This window comes from Miniopterus natalensis, chromosome 10, assembly GCF_054644295.1.
Source record: "Miniopterus natalensis isolate mMinNat1 chromosome 10, mMinNat1.hap1, whole genome shotgun sequence".
NCBI lineage: Eukaryota > Metazoa > Chordata > Mammalia > Chiroptera > Miniopteridae > Miniopterus > Miniopterus natalensis.
Window position 1 is genome coordinate 32,510,074 of NC_142090.1, and position 14,517 is coordinate 32,524,590.

Consider the following 14,517-nt stretch of genomic DNA (forward strand, 5'->3'; position numbering starts at 1 on the left):
GCATTTTGTAAAGCCTTTAAAAATTTTTTATTTTATAGTCAGAGAGCAGGCAGACAGTTTTGGTGGAGGGGTGGCTGTCGGGGGGATGGAGGGATTGAGCAACAAAGAAACAAAAAAAGAGAAAACTCATCATGGATATAGACAACAGTACGGTCATTTCAGGGGTGTGTGGAAGTGGAAGAGGGCATAGAGGGGATAAATGGTGATGGAAAAAGAAAGTAAAAGCAAAGTCCTTACAGGCTAGGAAGGGTGTGGTGTGTTTGGGGAGTGAGTGAGTTTGAATGTGGTAACCATACACTGCTTTTGTGCACTTTACATTTCTCAGTGTGTGTCTCCTTGAACAAATACATTTGATTTTCAGTCACCCTCTCAGCAGTCAAGGAAAATTCCTTCTTGCAACACTGAAAAATATTCTGTTTTGCTGTGAGACAGTGATCATTGTAAATTTTTCCCAGTAACTGAAGGTTATCAAAAGGTGACCTCTCTGTATGATCACATAGGTGATGGATAAAAGATTGGCAGTATATTTTCTGTGGCTGCCTTTATCACACCAAATCACTGAAAAACTTTAAATACTTGAAAGCAATAGATTAAGATAAGTATTGAAGGTGGAAGCAGAAAATATAAATTCCTATTCAGTGAAGTCTGGCTGCCTTTCCCACCTGGGTCAGCCACAAAAATTTACATATCAAAGCCTGCAAAACTTCTTTAGAGGCCTGATTCATATTGAATTTGGCCTAATTTTTATATTATAAAACCTGAACACCATGAATTTTCATGGATTTTTATGTCATAGGCCTTATTTCTGCTTCTGATTTATTGTTTGTTTTAGTGTTCAAACTGCACCTCTTATAGATGTAGCCTAATGATGCTCTCCTTATTTCTTAGTCTGGTAAACAATTTCAGCTTATCTGTTCCGACAAGACAGACCTAAAGGGGATGTCTGCCTATGGATTCTCAATTAGGTCTTTATGTAAAATGAGCTTGCTGTGTCCTCTACATTTTTAGTTATAGGAGTTTTGTTACAATCACCATGAAGGGACTCTCCCATGAACTTTTGCTGCATTCATGTCTAATATAACTGGGTTATCACAAGTTCTCCTTTGTAATATGCTTTCTTTTTGTGGGAATGATAGTGGAGAAATAAGCTGCCAATGAAAATCCTTTCTGGGTCTCATTAATGACTTAAACACTTGGATACTGATGGGGAACAATGGAAAGTAAATGTCTTCCAAATGCTCAAGAAATAAAAGAATACTGTGCTTTTCACTTAAAGCATGCTTCTCTGCGTACAACAATAACCAGAATTTTAATTTTTTGTCTCTGTGTATTTTTAATAGGATTAAACTGTCCCCTTTATTTTTTCTGGCAGATATAGCTAAGTTTCAAAGACATTTTATATCAATAGGGGTGTCCCTCAAATCCAGTTCTTTATTCTTTTTAATCCCTCTCAACCTTTTCTTTATTTCTTACTAACAAGATGACATGTGGATACAACTGAAGTTGGGTCTGCATTTTGTATTCCTGGCTCCTAAAAGTACCCCAAAGCCACCATCCTTAAAAAAGAAAGATGTCTGATATCAGGCTCATACTAGATTAAAGCATGACAGAGATGTTTTCAGGTTAAAAACAAAAGTGACATCTTTATAAGTTCATTAGTATGGGTCTAGTTTTTAGCAAAATAATTCTCAAAAAGTATTTTTAAACATTTATTTTTCTAAGATGAAATATTTTTTAAAATTTCTGAGTATATAGCAATTATGGGATCAGAGTAGACATGGATACAGTCATATATGAAACAGTATTTCACCAGGAAGCTTTTAGTAGTATTCTATGGAACCTATCTTTGTAATGTTTTCAACTGTTGAAATTCCAGACCCCTTTGAGAATCTTACAACAGATATGGATCAGTTTGGCAGAAAATGTGCCTCCATGTATAATTTTGCATACAATTTCTAGAAGGTTCATGGAAAACTGATACCTTCAGTGTGTGGAGGACTCCATGATTCTCCTGATTAAGAACACTTGTTTTCAAGCTTGGGCCATCAAGAAGTTCAGAGGATTCCCCACCTTTAAGTGATACTCAGGCTTAGCTCCTCTATTGCCATCAAATTCTAAACCTGGCTTTCTAAGTACCTACTATCCATGGGTTTCGTAAGATATAAAATTAATCTCCAGCCTCCTCATACAATCTGAGCAGAAAAGTGTAATGGGGTTTTTCTTTAGCTGCCATTCTCCTTTCTCTCTGGTTTATAGGGGATCTCTGCATGCTGATCACCAACCGCTTGTTGAGTTGCTCCATCTGCTGGATGGACCCTGATCTTCGCATCCCATCAGGGGTGGCTTCAGCTGTTGGACGCTGCCAGGTGGTTGTGCGGTTCACGTGGTCTACATAGAAGACCCGCCCATGGCTGTCAATGCGAGCTTCCCAGTCTAGCATGAAACAGAAAGACAAAAAGAAAAATAAAGGACAAATTATTGATCCACATGAAACAGATACCACCTCCAGGTCTTCTACAGGTAGAACTCACCGTTGGTTAATTGCTGAAGGCCAACCCTGCCCACAGAACATGCCATAACTTCTGAGGCATTGGCATGGCATTAGCATTTCAGAACAGAGCCTACTGGATTCATATTCACTGCTGGGCCATTTTAAACAGTAACTGTATTTCCTCAAATATGACCTATGTTAAATTTTAATAATTTCTAAAGGGAATGCCTAATGTTTATTTTATTCATTTCTTCAAATTTTTTCCGCCTGTCAGTCTTGTTGGCTACTCAAATGACAGTCAAAAGATTGTAGTTTAACTACAGTTTTTAAATATTGTACATGCAACTTTAGGTGATCTCCATCTAATATTTAACAACTTTAATTGATTGCCATTCTTCTTGAGAAGGATTTTATACCTAGGGTTTCAAACCTCTTTTTGATAAGTTGTAAATTCACAGTGAATACTCAATACACTTGTGGCTGCCAAATATCTCTCAACCAAAACCAAACCAAACCAAACCAAACCAAACCAATAACAACTATTTACTAACATCAATCTTTTAAAATATCTGTTGATAAACAACTTTCCCAAACAGTAGGGGGAGCCCAAGGTAAATATAAGTTCATTTACTTCTCAAATTTAAACAGCCAAATTAAAGGTGAAATCATAGATATACACTACATAATAGATGTAGGGGTTGGGTAGGGTGGGGTGGATGAAAAAGTCCTCAAAGTTGAAAGAGCTGGCAATAAATAACATATATACATCTGACCTTAATGTGGAAAAGCAAAGTCTGCTGTACCAAAATGGGCAGAGCTTTTAGAGTCCACATGTAAAAACGGGATGGAAATAACTTCATAATAAAATTATTCTGAAAATTAGACTAAAGAAGAAAAAGCAAAAATAACTGCAAAAGAAAGGAAACCATTCGGCCTTTTAAGTGAGAAAAGCCATAGCTTCTGGGAGTAGATCAGATATTAACAATTCTATTGAAAAATTATCATTCAGGTAATGACATAGCAACTCTTAATTTTTTAAATAAGAAACAATATATTTAGTATATTTATGGTTTTACAGGTGCATGGTATATCTGTTTGTGAATATTAAGGCTTATGTCTTACATTTAACTGAGGAATTGCTAAATATGCCCAAAGAAAAACAAATATCAGAAAACAACAAATTTAACTTATAAGACAAAATGAAGGAAAAATATAGTCAGATTGCATAAATAAAGTCTAGGAGGCTTTGATTAAAATTAATTTTTAGATAATCCAGCTTTCACCTGTTAGTTGTAAATATTAGTGAGCTCACTGATAAAATTGTGTGTATGTGTAACTACTAGGTAATTAATCTTGAACCAAAGTTTTTGAAATTTCAGTGATTCCTAAACTAGTAACAATGGGATACTTTCTTTTTTCTTGAACCCAACATGACTATTATCCAACAAAATATGAATATTAATCTTTAAAGTGTATTGTGCTATTCAATTCAATTGAACAGACTCTTCTTAGCATTCAGTATGAACTAGAAACTATGCCACCTCCTGAGGACACATTGCTTAGTAACACACCCCTGCCCTCCAGGCACTCACAGTAAAGAAAGGATTCCTTCAAAGATAAAACTCCAGTCTCATAAATTCTCTAAGGAAAAACACACACTAGAGAATGGTGCAGCAATGATAATTTCTCTCAGCAAGTTTCAATATTTCCAAATCACTAGTAGAAAATAATAAAGGCCAGATATATTAAATATATTAAATATACAGAATGCATAGTGTTAATAATATACTTCTGTAAAGATTCAGAAAATAATAAAGTAGAATTAGAGATTATAAGCATGTTTTATGGATTACTTTGTTGAGAATTAACTTCCACATATTTTACAAACCATATTTTATAAAGAAACAATTTCCAAATGGAACTTCAGGTCTCAGCATGCCCTGATGGACTTGGCAATGTGATGCTTAAACAACTCCTGAAAATGATACCTTAATGATGCTGGGCAAGTTAGAATAATTCATTTCCATCAATTCATTTGTAACTGAAGTATCTTTCATATACTAAATTATATATTTTTCAAGAAGTCTAAGAACAATGTAGAGCCTAAAAAAGTATCATCTTTAGTTATTATAGTAACAAAAGTAAAATTGTACTTTTTTTTCACTTTAACAACTTCAATACCATGTCTGTAGTCTCAATTTTTCTCTTGAACTACAGTCACACATTCGATTGCCTTCTTGACATCACTACCTGGATGACATCTCAAATATAACATGATCAAAACCAAGCTTCAGAGTTTTCCCACCCAAACCTGCTCTATCTGCAGCCTTCCCTTTCCATCTCAGTTAAAGGAAACTGTATTCTTCTAGGTAAAAATTATTGAGGACATTTTTGACTTCTGTCTTTCTCTCACACATCACCTCCAATCTTTCAGCAAACCTACACACAAAATAGATGTCCAGAATCTGACCATTTCTCACCAACTCCATGGCTCCCCACTGGCCCAAGCAACCATTATTTCTTACCTAGGTCACTGCAATAAATTTTTGTTGTGTCTCATGCTTCTATCCTTCCTTCTCACAATTTAAGGCCAACACAATAACCACAGAAAACCTTTTAAACCTATGTCAGACAATGCCTCTTCTCTGTTCAAAACCCTACAATGTTCTCCTTTCATCCTGAGTTAAAGCCAAATTGCTTATGTGATCTAAAGGCCCTATGTGATCTGGGTCCCAATATCTCTTTGATATCATCGCCTACTCAAGACACATTGGTCTTCTTGCTGTTCCTCAAACCCACTAGGCAGGCTGTTATCTTTTTTCAGAAAGCTCTTCCTCCCCAATACTTGCAGGGACTACTTTCTTACCTCCTCTAAGTCTAGCATCAAAGATTGTCTTCTCAATGAAGTTTACCTGACCACCCTATTTAAAATGGCAAACCAGCCACCACCACAAACTCCAGATGTATTTACCCTGCTCTGCTTTTATTTTTTGGTAGGACTTATCATCATCAAACATTGTTTATTATCTGTTTCTGCCAATCTAGACTGTAAACTCCATGAGGGCAAGAACCTTTGTCTATTTTATACTGCACAGAGTAAGGATTCCATGAATATTTATTGAATGAATGAAATCATCCATGTACTATTTGACATTATCTAAGTAAATTCAGTTAAGCTTTACTACAAACTTTTCTAATAGTTTTAAGTGTCACATGGTCAGAAAATAAAAACCTATCTGGAGAATTTTGTTTTCATTATTTAAAGCTGCTAATGCAATTATTAAAATTAGACTTATATATTTAATTTTTTATAACATCTGTATGTATAACTAGTAATTACTCTTGCATGGATTGGAAGTCAATTCATGCACACATGCATTGATAGGTTATATGTTGAGGGAAAAGTGTTCCTTCCCTGGAGAAAACATGTTATAGATATTTATCAGATAAGTGTCACTTAGGAAGTATCTATAGTGACAATGAAATTTTACTATTCATTTATGGGATACTCATAAGTCAATGTATAAATAAATAATCAGGTGTCAATAGTTAAAGAATATAATGTTTGGCTTGGCCCACCCCCCCAAATGGTGTTCTTTTAAATGTCTATAGATTAAAGGTATTCATTGTTTTCTGACAGATAAATTACAACTGACTCAGAGAAAAATGGTATACATGAAAAATATATCACATTAGTAAGAATAGATGAATTAGGGGATAAGCATTTTTTTCAAAACTGCTACCACTTAATGTAAGCACAAGCAAAAGAATGTAAAGAAATATTGATTGCTAGCATCCTGGAAAGATCTTGCAGTTATAGAATTTATCAAATCTTAAAGGTTACCTTTGCTTGAAAAACAAGCCTAAACCAAAACAAAGATGTTACAGGACTCATGAACATATGTGATGTTAAGTGGGGTGTCAGTTCCTTCTTATACATTTATTATAATGGATAGAATTTATTATAAGGTTAAGGATAGAATTATATCTAAAGACTACCTGGTCCAAATCTAGCATTTAGTAAGTGAGGAAATTAAAACTTTACTTTATAAATAACAAAACTGAGTCTCTGAGAGAGCAAATGATTTTCCCAAGTTCAAGTGACTAGTTGGATAATTATTACTTACACACTACAGTTACCAGGAGAAAATGATATTGAATGCTATCTCTAAAAACGTTGATATTTTTCTGAAAAACCCTAAGAACTACAGAAGAAATTGGAGGCTGTAACATATTGATGCAAGTTATAGTGAGGGAAATGCAAGTTCATGGGTCCTGATGGGTTGAAATATTTTATTATATGGAGATGCTTGTGACATAACAGGTCCAATGGCAAATAATAGGACCATTCTATCTTGAACTGAGAATTTTTAAATATAAAATAGTAAAATTTGGGACTTAAAGGTTATGTACAGTTTGCAAATACTAGTCAAGTCTTATAAAGAAATGCTCCACATTTCAGAAGTTGAGGAGCACTGAAAATACTGTTATCTTTTCGAGATCACATCCTGAAACCACTAGTTAAAAAACCCGAACAATTTTTATAGTAGGTGCCATATTGTTTTTTTATAACAGTGTAAGGTATGAAGTTGAGGAAGAGTTTGAATGTTTACATACAAGTTCATACTGACCTGTTTATATTTGATAGGAAGAGTTAAAACATAGAGTTTAAAAACTAAAGCTTACTTGGTGGAAGAGGCTCATCGATTGTTGGGTAGTGATGATGTTCAGGCCTCAAGGAAGGAAGCTGGTTTACTGGCTGGGAATTATGTAGTATAGGACATTCACCTATGGACAAGATAGTCAAGATATTCAAGTTCACTCATTGCTATGGCAACATGTTCAAAAAAGCATGACTATAAAACAAACGACTACAGAAAAAGTCCCAAAGAGTGAGCAATCTATTTTGGTGTCAGTTTACTACATTCACAGTCACTCATGAGAGAGGGAACAGAGGTAATTACTTCTTCAACTGCCCCTTCTCACCCCAAAATAGCCAAATACTTCATGACTATGATCTATACCACATAGAGCAATATGTAGGGTCAGGGTCTGATTCTGTAACCACCTGAATTATCTTGATGGAAAGGTGGCATCAGAAAAGATACAGAAGAACATTAGCAGAGCCTGACTTTAGCCCAGCAAAAGGCCTGTTTGAGGAAAGCACAGCATTTCTAAGGTCCCAAGAAAGTTTGGTGGGTCTCTGCAAAGTTATTGCTCCTTGTTTGAATAGGTTTCATCAGAGGGCTGCCAAGAGGCTGTTTTTCAGATTTTGTTTTTGGAATGAAACTCTTAGATGGTGCCTTTCCAAGATTGGGTTAAGGAATTGGTGGGTCAAGAAGGTAAATTCCCTTAGTATAGAAGCTAACAGTTGGGGTTGGGGGCCAAAGAGCTATGGAATTTCATAATTACTCCAGATTATTTTGAGGAAGAATCAGACAAGTCAGGATGTTCTGGAAAGAGAAAAGGACAGGAGACAAAAGAAGTAGGTAAAAGGTAGGAAGACTGAGACAAGAAAACTTGAAACACAGAAGTGAGATAGAAGGAAGAAGAAAAGTGAACTTGGATAAAATTTGGAAATAAACATATCCACAGAATGCATGCCCAATTGTTATAGACATATCTAATAATATTGTCAGTCAGACTTATAATGAACTCGACAATGATCTAAAATGGTGTTCCTATTTCACGATGTCCTCAGATTCTGGTAACACTCCCATTCGTGTGGATGGGAGGCCTACAGCATAAGCAATTGCAAAAGTAATTGCAATTGATCTTTGGAGAGCTGGAGGGGCCCAAGCCAAGAGACATCTTCCATTCAGACTGGTATCCCACCCCCCCCTCACATGACCCTGGCTTTATTGCAATAGTCCCTACTGGCTGGAGGACAAAGGTCAGAGCTTTTACTTCTTTTGCCCTTCATGGCTGATGCAAATAGCAAGTGTTCCATTATCCCTTGGTCTAAAAGGAGAGAAACTATAAAAAACAGCAGTTAAGATCTTTGTGGGATCTCAAGTTTCAAATATTTTCCAGAATGTCCATACATGGGCAGGATGATTATTTCTTCTAACACTAGATCCACAGAACTAATAAAAAGTAAAATAAATTAATTAGGAAGTTAGATATTTTTAATTTAGCAGTGTAATTCCTAGAGCTAACTGGAAAACAAAAACAGAGAGGTATATTTAAGAACAAAGTGTCCTTTTAAATTTAAATATATTACACAATTTCTTGTGTAAATTCTGTTACTCAAATCCTTGGGGTCCTCGGAGACTTTAAGGAAATCCAAGGAAGGTGCATGCCCCGCACATCAGTGCACAGCTCCTTGTGAACTGATTTCTGTTTCAAAGATGTGCTCTGTTTTTATTGGATACCACATTCATGTCTGTCTTTACATGCTTAATGTCAGAAACCTAAAACAAAAGTATAATTGTTAGGTCATCAGCTTCTGTGTTTTTAATTTGGCTTCTTGAAAAAGAACAAATTTACCTCTTGTAATTAATTCACTCAATCAGATTAATTACTCCTCCAAGCTACTGGAAACATTATCCCTTGCAGGGATTAATGGAGCTGATCACACCTACTTGTGAACCCCAAGCAGACTCAATCACATGACTGACATAGCTCAGCCAACTGAAAGGATGGAGCACACAGAAGACTCAAAAAAGATTTTGTTCTGCAGAAGGCTAAAGATTCATACAATTGCCCTTGCCTCAAATGCAAAGCAATTGTTCCAAGAGGGAAATATATTCCACTTGAAAAGTTAGTTTCACTGCTTATTTGCCTGGAAGAATCCTCACTCGAGGAGAGGCTGAGGGCTTTACATGTATCCTCATTTAGTCCTTCCAATACCCTTTTGAGTTAGATTCTACATTTACACCCATTTTACAAATAAGTATGGAGCAGTCAAGTAACTTGGCTAAGATATCATGGCTAGGAAGCGGTGGAACTGAATGTAATAAACCCAGTTTCCAGGGCCTGAGATCACAATCACATTATATTGCTCTTTTAATTTGATCTTAAGAAAGTTTTTAAAATCTATTTTATGTTGAGGTTTAAAAAGGAAGTTTTTATAGAAGGAAAATAAGAAAAAAGATAAAGAATATATCTTCCATAAGTTGCTGTAGACTCATCTACCTGGGCATGTGTGCAAGTCAATTTACCTTGGCTAAGGCAGTGAAAGAATTTGCAATCTTAGAAGTCACATAAGGGGGCAGTAGTGATTCTAATGGGAGAACAGGACCCACATGCTTATATTAGGTGGGTTGTGTCAAAGCCCTGCTTTCTTTGAGCAAATGCCAGTTAGGGACAGATCTACAACACTGATACCCTTAGCTCAGGACTCACTACTGATGGAGGGAAGTCAAATGCTAACATATGTGCAGCTTTCATGAGATCAACAGTCCCTCTCAGAAACCCTCGAATTGCCCCTGGTAATCACCATAGGGAAATGTGCAGGTGCTTCATAACCTTTTCTGAGGTTAGTCTGCAGAATTCAGGAATTGAGCTAGAAGTTGCACTGCAAAGACTTCTGCTCTGGTTTGGAAGCACCTTTCTGTCCTTTCTGTTAGGTAGAGCTTTCCCTGATGGATAAGGGCATGGACAGTTTTTCTTTTTTTTTTTTAATTTTTGTAAAACATGTTTTTATATAAATTTATACTGAGCTAATTTTCAATTCACCCTGTGTGGATTGTCTCCCAACAAAGTGGTCAAAATATACCCCATAGGCTGTAATGGTTGCCTTAGTTTTGTATGGCTCTGAGGTAAGAATTATCACATTTTTATCACATTTTTAAATGTAAAAGTGTTAGAAAAATAGCCTTTGGGTGTGAATAGTTGCTTGATTTTGCCTCGACTCATAAAGCCTAAAATATTTACTATCTGGCCCTTTATAGAAAAAGTTTGCGACCACTGGTCCAAAATATCCTTGCCAGCTCCTAGTTGTGTCCTTTTATGCCTGTATCCCCAAATCTCCTTATATTGTAATTGTTTTTAATTGTGTTGTAATTATTGAGTACTTTCCATATGCTATCTGATGTCATTCTATTTTCCTGTACCCAGCATATAGCATTGGGCTCAGAACAAAGAGATTCAAAACATCCTTGCTAAAGAAAGAAACTGATCATCTCATTTTCACTGTCATGGGTTCCTTTCATTTTGTATGCCACTGTGGTATACTGTATATCACTATAGTTTTCCTTCCTGTGTTTCTCTTCCTTTACAATTTTTTTTTGTACTTCTTATCATATGTGCCATTTTCCTCACTCCTTTTTTCTCTGAAACGTAGAATTGGGCATTGTTGACTACTTAAAATTATGTTTTGTGTGCACACTTTAGTTCCTATAAAAATTTGTAGGTGCCAGGCATTTGTTTAGGTGCTGAGAATTCAAACATAATGAAGGTACAATTCTGGTCCTTCATGAGTTACAATCTAGAGACCATACTACCATATTTTGTTTGGAGGCTAATTTAAACAGCAGAACAGTAAAATAGCAGAATCTATATTTTTCTCTTTTAAAACAATGAAATTTTTTCATATTGTTATGTGACCTTTGAATTATTTCCCTTTATGTCACTGTCACTTGACTGGAAGATGGTTCCCAATTCTAGATAAGGAAATGCAAATTAGTTTCATATATGATCTTAAAGCATGACTAAGAAGGACCTTTTTTAGTTAAAATACTGAATATTTTAAAACTAGAGGTGGCATCTTTTGGATTAGAATCTTACTTGAAACAAATTGATTTACCCATTCATACTTTCCTTCCCTCCCAATTAATTTAAATAGCAAAGAAAGAAAGAAAAGAAAAAACAAAACATAGCCCGGCTGGGCGTGGCTCAGCGGTTGAGCATTGACCTAGGATCCAGGCTATCAGAGTTCAAATCCTGGTGAGGGCACATGCCTGGGTTTCGGGCTGCAGCCAATCAATGACTCTCTCATCATTGATGTTTCTCTCTTTCTCTCTCCCTCTCCTTTCCTCTCTCTGAAATCAATAAAGATATATTTAAAAAACAAACAAATAAACATATAAACACCAACAAAAAAGAAAAACAACAACAATAAACAGAATTGAACATCAGAAATTTAAAAAAATATATGAAATATATGTAGGTTATACCTATCTATATGTATACAGTTTAATTCTAAAACAGAGGTTAAATCAATGTTCCTTAACTTATATTACATTTATTGCTGATCTTTAATAAATTTGGGGGAGTTATTAGATATTTCCACATTATCCACCATTTCTGCTTGTATCATTTGATACTAGCCTTGATGCTCTGGTTGCTGTCAAGACAGGAAGGGTAACATACGCACTAGCCACAGTGATGAGTTAAAACACAGAATCGCATGTACAAGTGCACACTCACATGTATGCAATGGTAATTCTTGGTGTATATCTGAGAGGTGGTGGGGTGTAAGCTATTTGTAGTCACAAATACTTAAACACAGTACAAGACAAGCATACACATTGGCAGCAACCCCATTTAGGACTGATCCTTTCACTCTTTTTTTAAACCATGTTGGTTAGACCTATGTCCCCTGGTGGTCTTATTCTCACTCTGATCAGGTTTGAGTTCTAACCTTCTCTCCGATTGCTTGACCCTGCCATGGGAGATTCCAGACCATCAACAGTTCTTGCCACACTCCCTGTCATACTGCCGGTCGGGCCTGCTAGCTGGTCTTGCCATTGCCCAGCAGAGTTCACAGACTCCAGGTCCGCCTCTGGGCTCTGCACCGAGTCCGGCACCGACTCGAATGCACTGTTCTCATCATCATCCTGCGAGGAGAAGACAGTGCTCTCGGATATCTTGGCACTGTCCATGGAGGAGAAGCGGGTGTGGCTGGTGAACCTGTTGCCATTGTAGCAGGAGCCACTGTAGCAGGAGCTGCTATAGCAAGATGTGCTGTAACAGGAGGAGCTGTAGCAGGAGGGGCTGCAACAGGACCTTTCACAGCCTTCAAAGCTGTGGTCTCCGCCTTGCCTGGGGCTGTAGTCACTCTCACTCCCGGTGCTGGGGTGCATGTCGCCATCCAGGACCGAACTGTTGGCCAAGCCAGAGAGGCCAGGGGGCATCGTACCTGGAGTAGCCCCCTCTGGGTCCTCAAAACCTTCTTGCAGAGCAGGCAGCTCAGTAGCTACTGTGTCTCCCTCGCTGAACCCATCTTTCTCCATGGTGTCCTTTAGCGTGGGTTCTTCCTCAGCGCCATCATCTTCCATGGGGCTGCCATCCTGGGCCAAGGGCATGCTGTGCAGCAGGGTGTGGATGTGTATGTAGTGTGTTCGCGGGGTTTCTGGGTCTCTGCAGGCCGAGGCGATCACTGTCTCCAGCTCGGACACAGGCAAGGAACAGGGCCTGTTCTTTCTCTTCACCGTGGCCCGCAGCTGCAAGTTGTTCTCCTGCTGTTTCAGAGCAGACATGTTCCCATCCCCCTCTTTCTCCTCCTCTTTCACCTGTTCCTTTTCTTCCTCCTGCCCCCCAGGATCCCCAATGTCCTGGGCTTCACTGTCCTCCAGCAGCTCCAGTGGGGATGCCTCCCCTCCCTGGTCCAGCACCTCTGCCAGCTCTTCTGCACTCAAGGCAAGCTCAGTGTCCTCTCGCCCGGGGACCAGAAGCTCTCCAGCCCCATCAGGTCCCATAGAGACTGTTCCATGGTCGTCTTCTGCCTCATTGGTACTGGACACTTCCTCTACCAGCTTGGCAAGCTCCAGGGTAGCACTCCCTGCAGTGACAATGGTGCTGTCCTCCCTTGGTTTCTCTGACTGGGAGCTTCCAGAGGGCTCTGGTGCATCCTGCAGAGGATCCCCACGATTGCTTGCCACCAGGTTGTTCATAGAGCTGTCCTGAATTTCCACTGAATCAGCTTGGCTATTCGGGGAAATCTCTTCATCATCTGTGGGCAAGAGGAAAATGTTATTCTTTCCACAAGAGAGCATTTTGGTGTTAGTGTACTCTGCCAGACATGTATATGTAAGCCATCCTAAGGGAATTTTATTTTAGGATATTGGATGTAGAGGTTGATAAGGGCTTCTCATTGGCCAGTGCTCAGCTGAAACATTCTGTAAGGATATGTTTTCCTTCAAGAAAAACTAATCCTTCAATTTATATGGAACAACAAAAAAACCCCAGATAGCTAAAATAATCTTGAAAAAAAACAAAGTGAGATGTAACATACCCTGATTTCAAATTAAAGTTATAGAAATAAGAACTGTGTGGTAATGGCACAAAAACAGACACATATCAGTGGAATAGAATAGAATAGAGAGCCCAGATGTAAATCCTCACATACATGGCAATGGAGGCAAGAATAGGCAGTCTCTATAGTAAGTGGTGCTGGATAAACAGGACAGGTATATGAACAAAAATTAAAGTGGACCACTTTCTTATACCATATGCAAAAATAAGCTAAAAATGGATTAAAGACCTGGAAACATAAAACTCCTAGAAGAAAATATAGGCAGTAAACTCTTTGACATTGCTCTTAGCAATATCTTTTGGAATATGTCTACTTGAGCAAGGACAACAAAAGCAAAAATAAACATATGGGACTACATCAAACTAAATAGTTTTTAAACAGTAAAGGAAACCATCAACAAAATGAAAAGACAAGCTACTGAATAGCAGAAGATATTTGCTAATGATATATCTGATAAGGGGTTAATATTCAAAATGTATAAAGATCTCATACAACTTAATATAAAAAAGAAACAATGCCATTAAAAAGGAGGCAGAGGACTTGAATAGACATTTCTCCAAAGAGGACATACAGATGGCCAACAGATGTATGAAAAGATGCTCAACATTAGTAATCACCTGAGTAATGGAAAATAAAACCACAATAAAATATCACTTCAAACCTGTCAGAATCACTATCATAAAAAAATCAAGAAATAAGTTTTGACAAGTATGTGGGGCAAAGGAAACCCTCATTCACTGTTGGTGGGGTTATAAATTGGTGCAATCACTATGGGAAATGGTATGGATATTTCTCAAATAATTAAAAATAGAACAGCAATACCACT

The 14,517-nt window shown here is 37.4% G+C and overlaps 1 protein-coding gene across 1 annotated transcript in view; it reads right to left on the bottom strand.

Annotated features, from left to right (window-relative positions):
- Positions 1 to 14,517, bottom strand: part of HECW1 (HECT, C2 and WW domain containing E3 ubiquitin protein ligase 1) — a 578,356-nt gene that overhangs the window by 137,582 nt on the left and 426,257 nt on the right. Inside the window, exons 11-13 of the mRNA XM_016212519.2 lie at positions 12,078 to 13,388; positions 7,178 to 7,279; positions 2,283 to 2,433 (exon numbers count right to left, since the gene is read on the bottom strand). Of these exons, the coding sequence (XP_016068005.2) occupies positions 2,283 to 2,433; positions 7,178 to 7,279; positions 12,078 to 13,388 (1,564 nt within the window). The remainder of the gene's footprint in view (positions 1 to 2,282; positions 2,434 to 7,177; positions 7,280 to 12,077; positions 13,389 to 14,517) is intronic.